This window comes from Polistes dominula, unplaced genomic scaffold (genome assembly GCF_049000335.1).
Source record: "Polistes dominula isolate Pdom_NZ unplaced genomic scaffold, Pdom_raw_medaka contig_75, whole genome shotgun sequence".
NCBI classification, from domain to species: Eukaryota; Metazoa; Arthropoda; class Insecta; order Hymenoptera; family Vespidae; genus Polistes; species Polistes dominula.
In genome coordinates, this window is record NW_028301003.1 from 3,740,001 (window position 1) to 3,763,908 (window position 23,908).

General features: G+C 29.3%; 1 protein-coding gene across 1 annotated transcript in view; it reads left to right on the forward strand.

Moving 5' to 3' along the window:
• The window catches only part of LOC107070974 (uncharacterized), a 42,515-nt gene extending 18,721 nt beyond the window's left edge, over positions 1–23,794 (forward strand). Inside the window, exons 2-7 of the mRNA XM_015329563.2 lie at positions 8,595–8,744; positions 16,158–16,427; positions 16,520–16,621; positions 16,862–16,913; positions 17,007–17,265; positions 17,390–23,794. Coding sequence (XP_015185049.2) covers positions 8,595–8,744; positions 16,158–16,427; positions 16,520–16,621; positions 16,862–16,913; positions 17,007–17,265; positions 17,390–18,014 — 1,458 coding nt within the window. The 3' untranslated portion in view covers positions 18,015–23,794. The remainder of the gene's footprint in view (positions 1–8,594; positions 8,745–16,157; positions 16,428–16,519; positions 16,622–16,861; positions 16,914–17,006; positions 17,266–17,389) is intronic.
• The last annotated feature ends 114 nt before the right edge of the window (positions 23,795–23,908 follow it).

A 23,908-nucleotide genomic window follows, 5' to 3' on the forward strand; every position in this document is an offset into this window, starting at 1 on the left:
CACTCTCTTTCCTTCACTTTTTATTTTATCCTTTTTTCTTTCTTTTTTATTTTTCTTTTTCATTCCCGGCGAGAAAGACGAAGCGCCGTTATGCACGATAAAAAGTTTAATGTCAGAAGACGTCGTGAGGACGCCAACGGTGTAGAGAAAGAGGCAGAGAAAGGGGGTTGGTGGTGAGAGGATAGGAAGAACAGGAGGTGGAAAAATGGAAAAAAAAATAATAAAAAATAAAAAAGGAAACTAAAAAGAAGTGGGCAAGGGGTAAAGTGGAAGGAAGAAAAAATGGGAGGGGGGTGGTGAACGAAAAAGAAGAAGAAGAAGGCAGACGAAGAAGAAGAAGAAGAGTATAAAAAAGTTTAATGGTGGGGGTAAAAGTGCCCGGGGATCGTAATGACTCGATATGAAACCCGGGCAGTGCAATTTCTTTCTTCTTTTCTGCCCTTTCCTTCCTCCCCCTTCAAACCCCTCCGATTCTCTCCACCACCACTAGCATCACCACCACCTTTTTCCACCACCTTCCAACAAACCAACCCTCTTCCCATTCCACCTCATCTTCTTCCTCCGCTTACAACCGACCGACCCCTTTTCCCACCCCCATGCGTCTGCTCGCGCTCGTCTTCTTCGTCTTTTTTTTTCATCGCAGTATTTTTCCCCATAAAAGCCGGCCCGGCATAATAAAGCGTTATATAGCGGTGCTCTGCCACTGAAAAGTAACGCGTCTATCGGCCTTTCTCTTCTCTTCCCTTCTCTTCTCTTCTCACCCAACCCAACCCCCCTTTTTTCTCCTTGTCCCCCCGTTTAACCCCTCTTCTGTGTTACTGCCTACACCCCTGCCTGCACCCCTGCCTTTCTTGCTTGCTTGCTCGTTCGTTTTGCCGTTGCCGTTGCCGTTGCCGTTGCTGCTGCTGCTGCTGCTGCTACTGCTGCTGTTGCTGTTGGTGGTGGTGGTGGTGCTGCCCGTTCAACCAACCACCACCCACTCCCCCCAAGTACCCCATGTTGCTTCCTCCACCTCTGACTACTAACTCACTCACTCACTCTTTCCTCTTTTTCTTTTACCCCCTTCTTCCGAGGAGGTACCTTCGGCCGCCTTTTACGGCCTTATTTGTGGAGACGTAAAAATCGTGAAAAATCAATACGGGGTAGTAGAGAGAGAGAGAGAGAAAGAGAGAGAGAGAGAGAGAGAACTTCTCTCTAACGTTAAATATTCAGGCTATTGACTGGGCGGGGCCGTTTTACCAGCAATGTTTCGTACCTGCAAAGAGACTCGGTGCGCAAGTAGAGAAGCTGCTGTTGCTGTTGCTGTTAGGAACCTTTCTGGTGGTGGTAGACTACTGCAAAGATGATAAGAGGGTACTATACTGTTAGATTTTTGGATTATTATGAGGATGGGGTGTCATTTTCTATTGTATGGGTGATCCAGACGATGATTAGGATGGATTCTTTTTCTTTACTTTCATTTTATTTCATTCCATTTTATTTTGTTTCGTTTCGTTTTGTTTAGAAAGACAAAGTGAAACGAAATGGCACGCGTGAATCTTCCCTCACCACCACCTCGTCGTCACCCTTACTTTAAACACGAATAAACAAACAAACGAATGAACGAAGAGAGAAAGAAGGGTTGGTTAGGGGTGGGAACAGGGAAAATCATTAACCCTAATTTTTTTTCGAAATATTTTTCATATAATATCTTTGGGTGGAAAGAAGAAAATGTGTGTTCTCTTCTTTTCAACTATTACTCTACTTTATATTATTATTATTATTTTTTTTTCTTATTCTTTTGCACCCTTCGTTCATTCGGGAGTTGAACACAAAATTTCTTTTTCCTTTTTTCTTTCATATTTTAAAAGACGGGAAATGAACTCTCTCTTTCTCTCTCATGCGAAAGTAAGGGTGTTTTTTATTTTTTTAATTTACATTTTCATCCCTTTCTCTCTTTTGTACAAAAATTAACCACCACTTCGAATTAATTTATTTTCTTCTCGTTTCTATCGAGGAGTGGGGATTAACAACAAAAATTGTACTTTTCCAAATTTATTTTCGTTCCAAAAACCTTGACGCAACCCTGACGCAAAAAAAAAACCCTGTTTTTCGTACTACAACTCTCTTAAAAACAAAAAAGAAAAAAACACAACACAAAATTATCAACTACGAAATGATTTGTTCTCTCGTACTAGGAGTTAAAAAAACAAAACAAACCAAACAAAAATTATTCCATACTTCAAATTTATATTTTCGTTTAGTTTAAAAAAGATAGACAACATAAGTATCAGCATAATAATAATAATAATAATAAAAAAAAAGGATAAATTTTTCCATTTTCCTCCATCATTCCAATTTTCCTACTATACACACACACGCACATATATATATATATATATATGTATATATATCCGATATATATATATATATATATCCGAGATAGAACGCAGAACGAACTCACCCCGCCGTTCTTTTTTGTTCCACCCTCTCTACACTCCCTTCGAACTTCGCGACTACGAATTTACGAGCGCGCTTTCGTTTCAACCCCCTCCTTGTCCCCCGTCCCTTTCCCATTTTCCTTTCTTCCATCCTTTTCTTTGCCCTCCTCTTTTTTTGCTTGTAATTTTTTTTAACAGACGAGATGATGGGGGTAGGAAGGGGGGTGAGATTGGCGATGGCGATGGTAGTAGAGGTAGTGGACACCAGGAAAAGGGATAGAAACAAGGAGGAGTAGAGTGGGTGGTTGGTGAAGAGTAGGGGTTGCTGATATACAGAAGGGGATGGCAACGAAAAGGGGTGCAAAAGAAAATAAAAATGAAAAGAAAAGAAAAGAAGTACAGACAGAAGAGGAGGAGGTGGTAAAAGAAGGAGGTGATGCTAGTCGTGGTGGGGGTGGGTGGTGCTGGGGGGTTGAGTCAGGGAACGTAATTAAAGCGCACGGGTATTTACGGGCGGCCGTTTCCGTTTTTATTGACGGCGACGAGACGTAAATGCGCAGGAATTATGGAATAAATAAAAGATAATAAAAGTAGCGATTATATTGATTTCCAAAGCGAGACGCGTTTAACCCCCTCCCTCCCTCTCACCCTCCCTTCCTCCACCTTCTCCACCTTTTCTTCCTCCTCCAACTCTTCGTTTCTCGTCTTCAGCCTTCAGACCAACACCCCACTTCGTCTCATACTCACCCTGTTTATGTTATTACTAATACTACTACTATTATTATTAATATTACTATTACTATTATTATTGTTCTTGCTACTACGGCTGCTGATACAACCAACCAATCAACCAAACGAATGAAATCAAACCAACCAAACCATCACCTCCTGTTAGACCCAACCCACTTCGTTTCATCCTAATCCTGTTCCTGTTATTATTCATACTATTAATGTTACTATTAATATTGCTATTACTACTACTATTATTCTTGCTACTGTTACTGGTACAGCCAACTAACCAAACCAATCCAAACCAAACCAAGCAAACAATAAACTCCTGTAAGACCCTATCCACTTCGTTTCATCTTCACCATGTTCCTGTTATTACTAAATTACTATTACTACTAATACTACTACTGTAACAATTACTATTACTAATTACTATTACTATTATTCTTGCTTCTGCTGCCAGTACGGCCAACCAACCAAACCAAACCAAGCAAACCATCACCTCTTGTTAGGTATATTGTACTAACTGTATAAGAGTTATATATACATATACATATATATATATATATATATATATATATACATTGCTGGTACGGCCTGAAAGTAATTAACGCCTGTCGGCTGGACGAAATTTATGCGGTTATACTTTTATACTACTACTACTACTACTACACTACTACTACACTACAACTACAACTATTGCTTTACACCTACTGTTTCTACTTTCCCACTACTATGACAGGAAAAAAAAATAATAAAAGAAATATTAAAAAACAAAAGAAGAAACAGAAAATAAGAATACAATGAATAAAAGATAATAACGAAGATTAGGGTGGAGGTGGGGTGAGAAGCTTTGGGCTAGGGGTAGGTTTTAGAGAAAGAATACTTTGCAAACATAATGTGAAATTAATCTAAGAAGATAAGGGATGACACTAAGGATAAAAATCGATATTATTCTCGAAATTTGTTCGAATAGAACTCAGATCTTTTTGTTTTGTTTTTATGGATTGTTGGAAAAGAAACGAATTTTGTTCTTGTTCTTCTTCTTGTTCTTTATTTTTCTATGTGAAAAGAAGTTCACGGTAAGGAGTAAGAACCCTGACATTGATTTATTTCAACTTCGATAACCTTTCCTTCTTCTTCCTTTTCTACTTCTTCTTCTTCTTTTTTTTTCTTTCTCAGAACCAACCAACCCCTTCAACTCTTAAAGTGGAATCCTCGAGCCACGTTTCCACAGCATCTATTTCTATACGTTACAAGTAATACGATCGAAACTTAATGAAAAGTTTAAAAAAAAAACCCCACCGACAAACAACCCCTTAGAACCGTCTGCAAGAATTCTTTTTATTTTTTTTTAATTTATTATACTTTGTTTTTTTATTTTGTCTACATCAATGGCACTCGAGTGACGTATTTTATTTTTATTTTTATTTCTTATATCAGATGAGATCGAATAAAATTGTACAAGTTTGAAATTTCATACTAAATCGATCGAAGATTATCTGGTTTGTTTTAAACATAGTGTATCCCTAATCTAATCCATCCAAATCCACCCCAATCTATTCCATTTCTCTATCTTTATTGAAACGTTTAGAATCAGATTTCATCGTGTCGTTTTATGTAATATTTTTATTGCATTGTTTTATTCAACAAATTCGGTGTAAATTCTGATACCTGGACTACTATCTGAGACTTGAGGACGCTTATAAGCGTCCGATAAAATTTAACTGTTTTTAACAAGAAATAAATGTGTGTCGAAAACGTAACAAAACACGTTACGAATATTTTTAATCTTTTTTTTTTTAATATTTTTACTTGGTTTAATTTATTGGTTTATCGAAATATTTTTCATTACCAATATTTAAAAACGATATTTTTATTTCAAATAAAATTACTCTACCTTCTTTCCCTCTTATGGTTAGAAAAACAAGAACGTGTATTTTGATGTATCTGTTATAACCTAAAAATATGATGAATTTACATAAAAAAAAAATAAATAAATAAAAAAATATAGAATAACATTTTATCGTAAAAAAGTTTCGTTTTCCATATTTGATGGATGTTGAAGAAGAATCGAAGTAATATACTCAAGAATACAAATATTACGTGTACAATCTGTGCAAAAATAACAAAAATAAAATAAAAAGAAATGAAATAAGTGGAAAATGTAGTATTACATTTTTTCTGTAAAAAAAAAGAAGGTTTTCTTTTACCCCTGAATTGATGGATGTTGAAAATCCAAGTAATATTTCTAGCAGTCTAAACATTTGTGTATATATATATACATATATATATTTATACACGGAATATTTACAATCTGACTACATAACATGAAAGTAAATGGTATTCTTATGAAAAAAAGAAAAGAAAACAACAAAAATTTCCATTATCTTCAATGATCTTTCTTTCTCTTTCACATTCATACACACACATAACATAATAAAATTATACATGGCTAGTTCTAAAAAAAAAATCGAAATTGATGTCCTTGATCATTTTTATAAACCAGGATCGTCAATTATGAAAAGTTTTTTTTTTAATAATACGACTGTACTAGATCTACGAATGTATGAAACAAATTTATTTTTTATATGATAAACAACAAAGATATGTCCAAGAAAGTACCCTGAAAATCATTCCTTCACTATGTCCCAAGCGCTAAATTTGAAGATAATCATTAACTTAAAACGTAAAATTCTTAACAAATTGTTTATTATCATATTTTTTACTTATATAGGATAGTATTGACTATACCTATATGAGTTCATAGTTTCATAAATGCGAATGGAGATATTTTTAAATATAGTTCAAAATTTGTCCTTAAAAAAAGTATCATTCCCACACCGTTTTGTAGCAGTGTGATTGGAGCAATACTCCAAGGCCTACCAAATCCCACTTTAACTTTTTTTGTAGTTAGCAACATTGCCCTTGAGAACATACTCTAGAATGGACAATTGAAGAACGGATGTTTTCTTAAAATCAATTTGACAATAAGTTTTTTGAATATTACCTTTTTTAACGTCATTCCCTCATGTGATGTTATTAAAAGGTAAGCATTTTTTTATTTAATAATCATAGCATATTTTTATATTTGTTCGGAAGTAATAAAGTACTGTTTACAATTTGTAAGAAAAAAAGGTTTATTTTCCCAAGTTTGTAGCAATTTTGTTTCGTTTCGTCATTCCCTCATCGTCATTCCCTCATAAAATTTTATAATTTTTTAAAATATTCTGAGTTCAAAGTGTCCCTCAATAATGCTTATTGAGGTAAGTACAGCGGAAATCAATAATACGGATAACTTGATCAAAAAATGTAAGTCTATTTCAACTTTTCCTGGCACTCAAAAAATCAGACAATTTGTGTTCTCAAATGATGTGCTTGAATTTAGAACTCTATCTTGTTTTGACTGCGTTAGAAAATGCCAACATTTTCATCTTGGTTACTGTAAAACTTTTGAAGTATCGGATAAGGACACACTTGCAGTATCAACGCGACGTAAAAGAAAAGAAGTTAAAGTAGAAAGTAATGTGAAGATATCAAAGATTACTCCTTCTGAAAAAAATATCTATGGATATAAAGTTGGTGACCATGTCCTTATAACATGGAATAACGAAGTCTATCCTGGTAAAATTCTTTCATTATCTGATGATGGGGCTTTAGTAAAAGACCGGATTTAATAATTAAGTATGGATTTAATTATTATATTTTTCCAATAAAATTATTTAATTATTATAGTTTTGTAATAAAACAAATGATTGGTGCATTATAAAGTTTTTAATTATTGTAGAATCATATTAAAAATCATTCCCTCACGAATCTGTCATTCCCTCATTTTCGAATTTTTTAAAAATTTTTATATTCAATTCAAACTCAAAAAAGTTGGGGATCACTATAATATTTTCCTCAAACAAGACATATACTACGACTTGAGCAAAAAAAAATGTGATTACGAGTTAATAAAAAACTGATCAACTCGATAAAGCCATTTTCGATTTTTTTTTTTAGAACCAGCCACATATATATTTACACATTTATACATACTTGTATATCAATAAATAACTAAATATTTCGTATGATTATATTTGAAATAAAAAGTAAGAAAAAAAAGAAAAGAAAATACGTTGTTTGCGTATTATATAAAATACATACCAAATGAAGGAAGAATATTGTAATGGCGGTAGGGTCGGTAGTGGGGAGTGAAGGTGAAGAGTGGGGGATTCTATTCTGTCACGTTTCATTCAAATTTGTACGTTAAAAATATGTATGTCCCGATATTCTGAAACGTTGTGATGTGATATTAACGTCAACTACGACACCAGGATCCATTTCTCGAACCTACATTTTCATTTGGTTGATAATTAACGATGATCGACGTACAGTATTACAAAGTAACGTGGATCTTATTAAACCTGATGAAGGGGAAGTTAGAGGGGGGGATGAGAATGAGAAGAGGATTGGTTGGTGGAGGATGGTAAATGAGTGATGGTGATAATACGTTCCTATTTAACAGAAACGCGAGTAGGTTTAATGATCCATCAATTTTCCGTAACGCTATTTTAGTATTATTTCCAACAAACATTCCTGATTTCTATTTAATCCTATTTTTTCATTATTATTATTATTATTACTAGTATCTATTTTGTTTTTTTATCATTATTTAAAAATAATAAAATGAAAAAAAAATTAAATTATGTTTAAGGGATGATAAGAAAAGTATTGAAATTGTCATATATGTATTTGGAAAAATATACTGATATTGAGAATGAAAATTTTGTATCTGTAAAAATGCATAGTATGATATTATATTGTTGTAATAATAGTTTACTGTATATTGTATATTTTGATATAATGTTTATATATCGGGATTATGATAATTATAAATATATTTAATAAATGATTTTATTTACAATATACTGTTAGTATATAGTATAGTATAATAGTATACTGTATAACTATATATTATATATTATACTGTACAGTAATTTTACAAATTAATATACTATTATATATAATATCACATGATTATAATATATATATATATATATATAATTCTAAATATATATATAATATATTATTTTATTTACAGTAAATTATAGTATACTGTATATATTATATATTATACTATACAGTAATTTAAAAAAAATATATACTATTATATATAATATACTATATATCATAATGACAATAATTATAAATATATTTAATAAATTATTTGTTTACAGTATACTATAGTATAAACTATAGTACTATATAGTACTATAGTACTACTATAGTGTAGTATACTGTATATACAGTATATTAAATATAATACTATACAGTAATTTTAAAAAATGATTTGCTATTATATATAATTTATTATACTGTATAATATACTATTTATTCTAAATAATAATAATAATAATAATTTATACATGTATATATAATTTTGTTGATATTATTGATTAGGTTGTCCTATCGGCATGCAGCACCTACTTTGACACGATCCTGTCGCAATATGAAGAGAAGGATCCTATCGTAATCATGCGAGACGTCAAATACTCGGACATCAAAGTACTCGTCGATTTCATGTACAAGGGAGAAATTAATATCGATCACGTAAGTGTCTCCTTTATATATACATTCACATTCACATATTCTCTCATAGTTGTTATCTATCTTCCTTTTGCTCTAACCACATTTATGTCAATATTCTCAATACATACACACATGACATACAAACACTTTATTTCGTTTACTCAACTATGAGAATTCCAGAGGGTTCTTTTTTGAAGGTTTCCAAAATAAAATCAACTAAAGTGAAGATAACAGAAATAAAAAAAATTACAAAAATACACATACATATATATGTACACGTATACATTTATGTATACTCAATTGACAACGTAAAACATCGAAACGAAAACGTCTTCATTTCCAATCGTTGACATTCGACAAATCGAAGAGTCACTTTTCAATTCGACACGGACAATAAAATGAATAAAAAAAAAGAAAAGAATACCAAAAAAAAGAACAAAAAAAAGAAAACATCTACACCAGATTTGACGATGAATGTTTGATAGATTTGACCCTCCTCTCTATTTCTATTCATATTTCTACCTCTTTCTCTCCCAAATCTACCACCACTATTCGTTCCCGAACCTGATACCCGAGAGGTATACACACATACTTACAAAACATACACATAGATTAAGTAATCTATGAGTAAATAAATTCATGATAAGTAATGATAAGTTCAATGATAATAAATTCAAAGTCGATTTTCTCGAATAAAAGCCTCAAACGAAAAATTGTTATTCTATATTTCCAATTTATTTTTGTATGTAGAATCACCCCCTTTGTTCGCTTGTACCACCAGTTACCGATCATCCTGTATATTATAATATAATTTTAATTATTTTTATTTTATTTTAAAGAAATAATTTTTTAAAATATTATATAAATAATATAATATCTTTTACTATATATAAAAATATAATTATTACTATATAGTATTGTATATAGTTATACTAATAAATATAATTATTCTATATGTAAAAATATAACAATAATTATTATATTTAATTTAAAATAGAATAATAATAATTAAATGTGTTTTAATATGTATGTGCATTATATATATATTTATCTGTATATACTTCTGAACACGAGTTAATATCAACAAAATTCTTATACTTTTTTCATAGTACACACACACACATACCCACATGTACATTATTCGTGTATATGTACATGTGTTGAATAGATGAAGAAAAGTGATCCTTCTTTGTACTTTATTTTCGATATGGTGAGGGGGTTGTTGGGAGTCAGCAGGGTGAAGGGTGGTGGGTTAAATCCGCTTGTCACGTCTCCGTTTCACTTTTTTTACACCCCTTTCACCCCTCCACACCTTTCTACTAGTATTCTTCGTCAAATTTTCAAAACAAATCTAGCAAATCTCTGTACATACAAACAAACAAATAAACAAACAAGTAAACAGACTCGATTGAATCGATATTCGAAGTTATAGAAAAATATGTTCGAGTATAAAAGAAAGAAAAAAAAAACTAGGAGAGAACATTTTTTTTCTATTCGAGTTTTGTTGTGTTTATAATAATAATGATATAATAATAATAATAATGATGAAATAATAATAATAATAATAATAATAATAATAATAATAATAATAATAATAATAATATAAATTTAAATAATATTGTAAATAAAAATTGAAATTCACAGAGAACTTTCACAGATGCTAAAGTTTTTATAGTTTCATTTCATAGTTTCCATAATAAGTTTAACTCTCTCGCAAATTCTTAACCGATTTCTATTCGTGACGACCGGCCTGCCCCCATGGAGCTTTCTCTTCAGCACGCTGTCTATTTTTTATTTTTATTTTTATTTTATTTTATTTCATTTTATTTTCATTCTCCACTTTCGGTCTCCTTTTTTTTCTACAAAAAATCGCTAAGAAAATCTTATAAACTCTAAAATATTATACACTACGAACATAACCTCATTCTTAAATAATATACACTACCCATAACCTCATTCGTATTATGCCAAAAATATATGGGGTCGAAAGGGGTTAAAAGAGGTTAAAAGGGAATGGGAAAGGTTGGAGGGAAAGAAAAATGTTATATGCTATTATATATTTCATATTATAATAAATTGTATACTGTGATATATTGTTATTATAGTTTACTGTATATTATACTATACTATAATTTTAATGAATTATACATTCATTAGAATATATGAAAATACAGTATATTATAATACACCATCGATTACAATAATTATAAATAAAATAAATAACATAAATATATAATTACAGTTTATTGTACATTTCGGTATACTGTATACTATAATATATTATACTGTATTATAGTTCTAATAAATTTTACACTAATAAAAATATAAAATATACAGTATATTATAATAAAAGATAAGAATAGAAAGAATAGAAAGAATTGAATATATTGCTTTATAGACCCCCCCCCCACCTACTCTTAACCTCACCCTCTTCACCTCTTCACCCCTTATTCTCGTTTTCCATATGAATAAGAAAATATGAAAAAAAAAGAAGAAAAAAATAAAAATGAAAAGAGTAGAGTAGAGTAGAGGAAAAAATAAAAGTAAAAGAAGAAAAAGTGGTTTCATTTCTGAAATACATTATTCTCGTCTAGAACCGAGCCAAACGGCTACGGCAACGGCAAACTACGACTACGACTACGATGACGACGACTATGATGCTGACCCACATAAGCATTTTTCCAATTCCAGCCGTGGCCGATAGAAAGCCAAGCCGCCGAAGTCAAGCCGCCATCATCGTCCTATTCCTCCCCCTCCTCTTCCTCCTCCTCCTACTTCCATTCGTAGAAAGTTATTAATATGTATATATATATATATATTTCATTTTTCTTTATAATATATCGAACCATCCGGGTATAATGTTCGTGCCAATTTCAAATTATCCATTTGGATTATTATTATTATTATTATTTTTACATTTCATAATCGTCGTAAACTTTCCCGCCAAAAAAAAGACGTTATATAGTTTTTTTTAAGGTTAGATTTTACTCTCAATATTTTTCTGTACATTATTATATGGAAAATAATTAATTATCTTAAACTTAACGATCAGATCATTAATATAATATAATATAATATAATTTTATATAATAATTATATATTTGAAAGATTTTATAATACTTTTCTATTTTTATTCGTGCTGAAATTACAATTTTGTTTATCTTCTATCCAACCTATAGTATTTCTCTTAATACAAGCATATATATATATATATATAATTAAATAATAATATTTTTATAATAAATTTAATAAATTATTATAATTTTATCTTTTTTTTTTTAAACATTATATAACATATGCTATATATACAATATAATTTTGAACAAAAATCTAATATAATAATTATGGAGAATTCAATGGAACGATGTGATAGGTGGGGAAGGAAGTGAGAAAGATGGAGGAGGTGAGGGGTGGGGGTAACGTTCAAAGGATGGCATTATATCGGTTCGAAAATTAGCGAAACGTAATTGGTGATTCTCTCCTTTCCTCTTGCCTCCTCTTCCTTCTCATTCTTCCCTTTCCCTATTCCCACTCACCCATCCAATACTACCACTCACATCACCCCCTTTTTTTTATTATTTTTTTTCATTCCCATACTCTCTTCTTCCCACTCTTTCCTCACACTGTAAACGACAATGACGTTCGTTACGCGACCTTTCCGTCGTTCTTTAATTATCATACTCGTGTTCTCTCTCTCTTTTTCCTTCTCCCTTTTTCCCTTTCTCCCTTTCTCAGTCTCGGCAATAGATATACACAACCAATAGAAATTCTATACTCCATTTTAAAAATGATCAAAGACCGAAATATAAAACGAACCCAATTGTTTTCGTTGTTGTCTCTGGTTAGTTAACTTGAGGTACGTGGGTACGTTGTTGACACGTGTCAATTGAAACGTATTTAGAGACTAGCCATTTAAATTTTGTCATAATTTTTAACGAATATCTAACAATATTTATTTAACCTAACTGAAATTCTTTTGAAATTTATACTTTTTCAAAAAGTAAAGTCACTTAATTGTTATATTCAAAATATATCTTTTTTTTTAGGTTATTCATATTGAAATTTTGGAATGAAATTTATCATTGGGATTAGTTGAATATTAATTTAAAAATTTCATATTTATATATGTATTTTCTTATTGGTTCATGAAAGAGGTTTTCATTTTTTGTAATTACTTTTTACCAATACTTTTTTATCACCTTTTTATACCGTTCGAAACGTTCGAATCGGAGCACGTGACGTATAGAGGGGGATCGCCATTTTGAATTATCTAAACGAATCATGGCATCGTAGTTTTCTTGTCGGTACATATTTTTTTTTTTTATATTGGTTTGTCGTATCCGTGTACACGACACGAAGCTCTCTTCCTTCTTTCATTCGTTGACTTTTGTTTGTCGCGCGAATTTTTTTTTTTTTTTATTATTTCTTCTTCTTTTTATATATATAGATATATAAATGTACACACAGGAGAAAGAGAAAAACGACACGTTGTGTTTTATGAAATCGATAGTTCTCGTTTACAGTAGTAGACGACCGGTGTACGCTATTTATATATATATATATATACATAGCGTATATTTTATGTACAGGGTGTCCTAAAAAAGTTAATAGTATCCTATATATATATATATATATATTCTTATTCATCTTTTTATTCAAGAATATTTTAATTAAATAATATTAACATAAATTTACGTATACATTTTCCTATTAGAATTAAAAAAAAAAAATAGTAGTTTACCCCCTCCCCTTTCTTACGGTTTATATAATATCATTTAATTAAATTTTGCATAAAAAAACGAATATAAAAATAATTCAGTTACGATGCCTATACCCTTTCTAAAGTGCACTTATAGGACCAACCTTTATTTGACCTTTTAGCTAGAATAGAAAAAAAGGCGTTCTATCTCTCAACAATTTTAATTGTAGGTGTATCTCATTATTCGTGAAATTTTCTTCATGAATGTATAGTTCCGTGTCAACCGGCTAAGTGCATGATACTATACTGCCGTTAGGTTCAGGAATGCACAAGCATGTGACACCAATGACCCCGAGATTATGCTACCTAGTAACTTGTATAACTTTGTTTTATTTAACGTGGAATAAAAAGAATATTTTTTTACAGCTAAGGATTCTCCAATTATTCAAATAAAATATTTTATCGCATGTTTTAACACGAACACTACAATTGTTCAACAATTTATAAAAACAAAAGATTGAATTTTTGAGATAGATTAAGTTAACCTATAATTATTTTTGTTTTGTTCGCATTACTGTATAAATTATTTATTATTCAAAATTTTGATCATTTTAATAAAAATAATAAATAAATCATACGCGAATTTGATTTATTATACGATTTTGTTAGTTAACTGATACGATACGTTAAGTTAACCTATAATTATTTTTGTTTCTTTTCGGATTACTGTATAAATTATTTATTATACAAAATTTCAATCATTTTGATAAAAATAATAAACAAATCATACACGAATTTGAATTATTATACAATTTTGTTTGTTAACTGATACGATACGTGAAGTTAACCTATAATTATTTTTGTTTCTTTTCGGATTACTGTATAAATTATTTATTATACAAAATTTCAATCATTTTGATAAAATTAATAAACAAATCATACGCGAATTTGAATTATTATTGTACGAATCCGTTTCTGTATTTTTTTTTTTAATGATTAATAAATTAATCCGAAGCTAACTATCTTTAATCCGTTAGAATTGTACTTTTAATCAAAATAAATTGCACGAATTCGCGATTAATGATCGAAACTCGTCTCGATTACCAAGTTAAAATATTTTTCCCCCTGTTTATTTATCGGGGATCAAATTCCATATATACCGTAGCTGATTCCTACTACAATAAAAGCCAATTAAAAAATGTATATATATTACAAAAGTACTTAATACCTTGCATTATTAAATGTTTATCACGGAATTTTATATTCCATGTTTTTAATATTATAAAAAAAAATATATATTTATATATATTAGGGTGGGTCAAAAAAATGACTTATTTTTTTTTTTCAAGTGCCATGCAGAAATAGGTTCCTAGACACCTTAAAAAGAATTCTTACCCAGTATGAGCTCTTAATTTTAATAGGAAGATCCTTCGCATCGTAGTTTTTTATTTTTTTTTTTCAGTCTAATAGATTAAAATTCATACCTCATTATTTATTGATTGTACAGAAAAATGTTTTCAAAGAATTTTGTAGGAAGTTTAATGCTCTACAAAAAAGGTATCATATATTTTTTCTGTAAACCTCACCATTTGAATGATATTGAAGATTTAAATTTGATGATTTTTAGACAAATTTCATTTTTGTTTATGAATTTTATAACTCGACAATAAATGACTATTAAAAAGTGCACAATACAAATTTTTGTAGGAAATTAACTGCTCTATTAAAATGGTGTCTTATGTTTTGGCGATTAAATTAAGCGTTAAAAAGATATTCAGAGACAAAAATCAGTACACATGACAGTTTGTCTTTGAATATCTTTACACTACAACATTACAGCAAATTACAAACAAACCTAAGATACCATTTTTATAGAGCAGTTAATTTCCTACAAAAATTTGTATTGCGCATCTTATAATAGTCATTTATTGTGGAGTTATAAAATTCATAAACAAAAATGAAATTTGTCTAAAAATCATCAAATTTAAATCTTCAATATCATTCAAATGGTGAGGTTTACGGAAAAAATATATGATACCTTTTTTGTAGAGCATTAAATTTCCTACAAAATTCTTTGAAAACATTTTTCTGTACAATCAATAAATAATGAGGTACGAATTTTAATCTATTAGACTGAAAAAAAAAATAAAAAACTGCGATGCGGAGGAACTTCCTATTAAAATTAAGAGCTCATATTTGGTGAGAATTGTTTTAAGGGGTCTAGCAACCCATTTTTCCGTGGCACTTGAAAAAAAAAAGTCATTTTTTTGACCCTCCCTAATATATATACTATCTGTCAACGTATAAAACATTCCCTATATATTTTATTTCAATAACAATAATAAAAAAATATAATGCACAAAATCGTATCAACGAGAATGCAAAATGGTGTGTGGAACCTAACAAAAAAATAAATAAAATAAAATTATATTACAATTGTTTTATTTTCAGAGAAGATTACCATACTTATTTGAAATAGCGGATGATCTTCACATAAAGAGTTTAGCAGGAGTAAGTTGGCGTCAAAATGAAATTAAATAAAAATACAATAAAATATAAAAAAAGTAAAATAAAATTCTTTAATTGTTTTATTTTCAGAAGAAATTATTTTTTTTTAAATTAACAGAAAATCTTCATACAAAGGGTAGTTTAGAAGGAGTAAGCTGGCATCAAAATAAAAATAAAACAAAGTAAAATAAAATTTTATAATTTTTTTTTTGTTTTTTATTTTTCAGACGAGATTATCATCCTTATTAAAAACAGCGGAAGATCTTCACATAAAGGGTTTAGCGGAAGTAAGCTGGCGTAGCGATTCATCGCAAAATGATGTGAACAACACCGGTCCAGCTGCTACCACACCCCCACGTGTTGAAACAGTTTTAAGGGAAGTTGAAACGGAAGAACCGCTGCCACCAAAACAGAGGCGCAGAGGTCGTCCACCATTGGACGAAACACCTACGCCCCCTGACCCCTTTATACCTAAAATCACATGTATAACTGGCAACGTGAGTAATCATTTTCAATTATTTTCATTTTGAATATAAACACCTCAAATGTTACTTTGTTATTATTATTATTATTATTTTGTTGCTATTAGTTCTCTGCACCAAATTCACATGAAGAAATGATGAGCGAGGGTGACCATGAAAGTTGGGACGAAGAAATGATGCCGGGTGACAATATGGAAACAATATCGACGGTAAATAACCAATAAAATTTTTGTTTTTTTTTAATTAAAAAAGATGGGTGAAATTAGAGGAGGGTGGGGATAAACAAAAAGGTGATTTACAAACAATGTTTATCATTTTTTTTTTTTCGTTACATTACATTTATTTCTTCTAATTTCCTTATATTTTTTACCCTTTCATGAGAGGGTAGGGGAAAGGGAAAAGAAGAGAGTCAAATAAATTGAAATAATTCAATCTGATTCCATTTTTAGGTACCATATCTTCAAAAGGACGAAAGTACAACCGCCGATCAGGAAAAGAAATGTAAGAAAAGTCAATTTAAATAATAATAATCATAATAATTAGTTTAATTAAACATGTTTGATTTTATATTTGTGTAATTTTTGTTGAATTTAGCATCAACGATACAGTCGAATTCAAATGCCACGAACTTATCAATACCTGACAGTTTTCGTGACGTCGTTAGGATGAACGATTATTTGACGACGGGTCGTAGACAAGAATTTTGGGAGGAACCATTCACGCGACGTGTCATGGATGCCATCAAAAGCAAGGAGTTAGAAATGAAGACTGCTGCTGAGATACTCGGCGTTTCTTACGGTACTCTTTATGGGAGATATCGTGACAGTTATGGATGCCTTAAACACCCGTACAGGTAAAAATCCATTCCTTTTAATTACAATTCAAAATATTGTAGAATTCATTTGAAATTGAACAAAAGAAAAAATTACTTTATGGTATTAACTAAATGTTTCTAGTGTTCCAAATTATTTTTTTAGAGTAAGGGATTTTTGGGCGGAACAAGGACCAGCCGAGATACTCAATAAATTACGAAGAAAAGAAATAACGTTGTTCCGTGCTGCCGAATTTTTAAACGTAACAGTACACACATTAGCAACGTATCTGTCAACGTTACAAGGTGCCGAAAGGATTTCATTGGTCAATGATGCAAATGCATCAGTCAATGCCGAAGGAAACGACAATAATAGCAGCAGCAATACCATCACTAACACATCCACGACGACAACAACACAAGAAAACAACGATTCTATGAACGATATTTTACAAAAGATAACAGCTGGCACGGTAACCGCTTCAACCCCTACAACCTCATCGACTACGATAAAAAAGGAGGGTGGTGGTTATTTGGAATTACCAAGTACAGCGATACCTAAAGCTGCTACTTCGGTATTAGAAAACAATCCTGACATAACCATCGTTAAAACGGAAAATTTACCGCGCAAACGTGATTATGCTAAAATAACCAATACAGAAAACAACAATGCCAAATTGATGAGCGGTGGTGCTGTCAGTGAAATTACAACGCAATCTTCTACACAACAACAACAGCAAAAAATGATCACCGATCCGCTAGCATTGAACAACGATACCAGTAAACCCTAACTATTCAGGCCTTATTTAACACCTGTTAATCCTAAAACTACTACAACTATAACTGCAACTACAACTAATGCCAATTATAGATCCGAGTTGTGTCCTAGAAGATTTTATTCTAACGTATTTACACGTTTCTTGACGAATTTTCATTTGAAATAATTATCATTATTATTATTTAATATTTTGTAACAAAACACCACATATAATGTATATATATATGTGTGTGTGTGTGTTATTATAATTTTAATTGTCTCTGTTGTGTGCGTGTTTAGGGGTCAACATAACCTCCGAACTCGAGAACATTTTTTATCTTCAAATTTCTTTTCTTATTCCTCTTATCTCTTCTTCTTCTCTCTTTCTCTCTCTCTGATTCACTTATTCATTTTCTTTTTTTCTATCTCTATCAGTCTTTTATATCACATCGAACGCATATATGCGCCCAATGTTTTATCATCGCGTTCATATAGTCAAATGAACGTTTTTGTTTTATTTCATATTAACCTTTCATGAATGTTGATTACTTATTATTACTGTATATTTTATTATTAATGTGATTATACACGTTTCATTGATTAATTCATGTTTTTGTTATGGGAAATAATCGCATCTAATAATAAATTATATTATTTTGTAAGGTTTTTGTTTCTTACATAATTATCATGTGACAAGATTCAAAACAATTTATTATTTATACTATTTTCATTCATATCGACTTAACGCTTGGGAACTTTTTTTTGTATCAAACGCATATATGCGTCCGCGTAACACAAAGTATTTAAACTTCGAATATAATTATTTCAAACACAATCATTTCTTTATTCTTTCTTTATCTAACTGTAATCTTCCCCTTTTTCTTAACCTCCCACTCACTACGTAAATCAAAAATTAAATTAACAGAAAAAGAATTCACTTTTTTTTATTCAAAAATTTATTCACTCCTTTAAATAATTAATTTTAATGATCAGATCAAATTCATTGCAATATTAAAATGCGTTATGATAAAACAAAAAATGAGAGAAGAAAAGAGCCGTATGATAAAGCAAAAAAAAACAAAAAACAAAACAAGAAAAACAGAAGAAGAAGAAGAAGGAAAATAATAATAATAATTAACATAAAACATAAACCATAAACAAAGTAAAAAAAAAAGTTCAATCGAAGTTCCTTTTGAAAATAAACGACACACGTAGTAAATGTATCACACACAACCAAAAACAACAACAACAAAACTTACAAAGAATGAAAAAAAAACATTTAAAAAAAAAAAACACAATAAGCAGAAACAGAAACAGAAGCAGAAGAAAATGAATAATAATATAATAATAATAATAATAATAATAATAATAATAATAATAATAATAATAATAATAATAATAATAAATAATGCCTAGATTATTATTAAATAATTTTCTGCCTCATGTGTCTGATGATCTGTGTAATGGGTAGCACGTAAAGAGCAAGACAATATAAAATAATTTAAAAATTATCTTCTTCTCACGTTAGAAAGAAATTATCCTTTTTTTTATTTTTGTTTGTTTGTTTGTAATAATAATAAACAAACGATTATGATAATGACGAAGGCCGAATATGAATTAATGTTAAAAACAAATACACCACGTTAAAAACAACACAACACAACAACAAAAAGAAAGAAAAGAAATGAAAGGATAAGAAAAAAAAAATAATGGCCGAGAACGATGACTGTATTTTATTTTAATGATTTTTTTTTTTTTTTTAATACAGCAAAGAAAAACAACAACATAACCTAATAATTATCTCATGCATGATGATCTTTCTCTTAATCATTTTTATATTAATGTAAGGATTAGTAAACATTGTATATGATAATATTTATACATATTATTGTAAGCCTATATAATATAGCTTATATGGGGCGCATATTAACGCCACATATATATGGTATACTTTATAGGCGTGTATTATTAAATGACATGTTTGTAAATTAGTATCGTAAAAAATCCATTAATATGAATAATTATTTGATATTATGAGAACACTTGTAATAATATAATTTTAAATGAATATTTATTTTTTTTCGTTAAAAATAGTTTTCGCAAATTATTTTTAATATTTCATGTATATTTCAGAAATCGTTGTAGACATGGATGAACTTAAAAAAAAAAAGAAAAGAGAAAGAGAGAATAGAGTTAAAGAAAGGATGACAAAAAAGGGGATAAATAATAATAATAATAACAATATTAATAATAATAATAATAATAATAATAATAATAATAATAATAATAATATTAATAAAGATGAAACAAAAGAAATTAAAGTTGGAAGGGAAGAATTACATGAAAGTAAAGTAAACAAAAAAAATTCTTTGCAAACGGAAACGGTACAATTTTATCATTTTTTTTTTTTATATATATAGATTAACAAAAAAAAAGTAATAAATAAACAAGAAACAAGCATAGGAAACGACACAAAAAAATTATCGCACGTATCTCTAATTGTATACGAGCTTTAGAATATTTATATTATTATTATTATTATTATTATTATTATTATTATTATTATTATTATTATTATTAATAATATTATTATTATTTGAAGTATTAATATTAATTTTACTATTATCAATATATACATTTTAATAATATTATTATTTTAATATTATATAACACATGGCTTGTTATGAATGGCGAATTTGTAAATTTGCGTCTAGTTTAATTATATATATATTTTTTTTTAATTTCCTATTATTCGGTTATAACCATGATTGATGAGTATACTCGCTTATGCGGAGGAGAACTACGAAGTGGGCCACGGACCGCTTCAAGGATCTCTGGGTGCAAGGCCCTGGCATGAGGCACACAAGGGCCCTGTTCTCAGGGCCCTCGGAGAAGCTAGGTACCGAGTTGATCAACCTAGACCGGGCCCAATTGAGGCTGGTTGTGGGGCTGGTCACCAGGCACTGGCACTTAGGAAAGCACTTTACGCGACTGGGCCTAGCACAAGACTCGGTCTGCGGCAGGTGCGGCGAAGGGGAGGATACCCCCCTCCATCTCATAACTCAATGCGTTGGGCTCACGGACGTCAGAAATGATGTCCTTGGGACCACCGCCAACAACATTTTCGACCTGGTGGTCTCAGGGGCGGCCAGATTGCAGCGCTTTGCAAGGGCTACCCGCGGAACCGCCGCGATGATAGGTTTTACCCCGCAAGGGGCCCGGGCACAATGGTCCAGAGACTAAGCGCCCGGGTTAATAAACCTCACGTAAAAAAAGAAAACAAAAATACTCGTCGTCTAGTATAATAAAAACGTTCAATGTATTGCGAAATAATTTTCAAAGTGGTTATTAATTATCACATAACCAACCAATAACTTAACTACTTTTTTTTACTCGCACGGTGAAACTCTAAACTATTTTTTTTTTTAAACTAAATATTGCAAAACGAGTATATTCGTCAATCATGGATTAATTGGATTAATAAGTCAATGATTCTCTTATTATTACGCTTATTAAAACGCGACTGTAGTTAGAAATAATAATTGATGCAACAAAAACGCATCTACATAATATTTCATAAAATTGATGAATTATAAATATTTATTATTATTATTTTTTTCTTTTACATCATAAACTATAATTAGTCTTAATCGCCAAAATAAAAAGCAAACGAAAAAGAAGAATCAGAAATTATGAAGGCATGTTTTCTTTTATTTTTTTTATTAAGGTTATGATTCGTTGCAAAACTATTATCTAATAACAATAATAATGATCGTTATTATTATTATTATTATAATTATTATTATTATTATTATTATTTTTATTATCAATCACTTTTCGAGAAGAAATGTTAACGAAGAGAAATAAAAGAAGAGAAAGAAAGGAAAATGGCGTCGATGAAGGTGCATTCGTCTAACCTTAAAAACTTACTATGCGCGATTCAAACAATTATGTTAACAATAAAAATAATGGTCATTATTATTAGTATTATTATTACTACAATTCTAATAATAATTAAATAATCATCTATGTCATCATCTATGAATCATTATTGCGCGTTTAAAATGGTATTTTGTAAAAGTGAAAGTGAAAAAACCTGAAAAAGTATAATGGTGACGATGCAGACATTCGTTTATGTTGAAAACAAAAAATTTACTTGCTATTTAAGAATACGCAAACAAAAAAGTAAATGAGAAAAAGACACATTTTCACAATAATAATAATGATCTTTATTAATACTATTATTATTATTATTATTGCTAATAATATAGTAATTAATTGATTAACGTAGTAAATAGAAGTTAGTCAAAGTAAAGCAAACAAAATGATGGAACTAGTAGTAAACTAACGAATTTTAGTTTTGACAATTATTTTTTTTTTTTAATGTAAATTCTTATTACATATACATATATATACATATGTATGTATATGTGTTTTTTCTTAAATTTTAATATTCAAACAGAAAAATAGGAAGAAAGTTTTTTTACGTATATATACTTCTCTTGTATTTATTTTTTCTTTGGTTTCTCTTTAACGTTTAATTTATAATTTTTAATTAATAATGTAAAATATAAGGATAAAAAAAAGAAAATTGGTAATGAAACTAATTGCGAGAAGAAAATGTGTATGTGAAATGTAGGAATCGACTGGAAAACAATTATTCCTGCTTTTTCGATGAAGACTCTAAAAAAAACATTTTATATACGATTAAAAAATTAAACTATAAGAATAATAATAAATAATAATAATAATAATAATGATATATATATATATATATATGGTAGAGGTATTTCCCAATGATATTTTTCGATGATATAAGAGGACTTAGTTGCATCTTAAAATTGATAACAACATACACACACACACATATATATATATATATATACACACACATAAGCGACATACATACATACATAACAAAACATTTTTCGTAGGAATTTTTTTTCGACATTTACTTGTAAAGTAAAATGTCGAAAAATAAAAAAATAAACAAACACACAAAGAAAATAATAATAATAATAATAATAATAATAATAATAATAATAATAATAATAATAATAATAATAATTCTATTAAATAAAAAAAAATGAAAAAACAGAAAAAAAAGTGAAAAAAAAGAATGAACATTTGCGCTAATAAACGAAAGGGTTTTAAAAGAAAAAAATAGAGAGAAAGAAGAAAAAAATGTCAAATGAAAAATGAGGTATAATAATCGATTATGCGAATCGTATATTGACAATTATTATTATTATTATTATTAACAAAAAGTAAAATAAGTAGGGGTAGTATGACACGGTGGGCATCGATGGTAAATGCAAAAAGAAAGAAAATTAAAAAAAAAGGGGCAAGAACAACATTTAAAAAATCATGGGAACGATAAAGGAACACCACGTTAGGTTAGAAAAGGGCTAAAGGAAGTAAAGAAGGAACTTAAGGGGATTAAAGTAAAAAAAAACAAAAACAAAACAAAATCCACGAGAAACAACAAAAAATGTTGAAAAAAGGATTAAAATGAGAAGAAAAAAAAATTAACTGACACAAAGTATACGCGTGGTGGTATACGAGACGAGTGCAAAAAAAAATAAAAAAGAAAAATAATGAAAAGATTAATTAATTAATTAATAAGTAAAAAAAAATAAACACGGAGGCAAACTATATATTAAACAAAACAAAAAATGCAAATATTAAAAAAAAACTACAAAGAACATTTTTTCTTATAAGACGAAAAGAATGATTTAAAAAATAATAATAATAATAATAATAATAATAATAATAATAATAATAATAATAATAAGAAGAAGAATGAAAAAAATAGAATGAAGACAATGAAAGTGGTATTGTGATGTGTGTGTGTGTATATACAGAAGTGTGTGTAAGATTTAAAAAAAAGAAAAGAAGAAGAAGCAAAAAATAACAAAAACAAACATA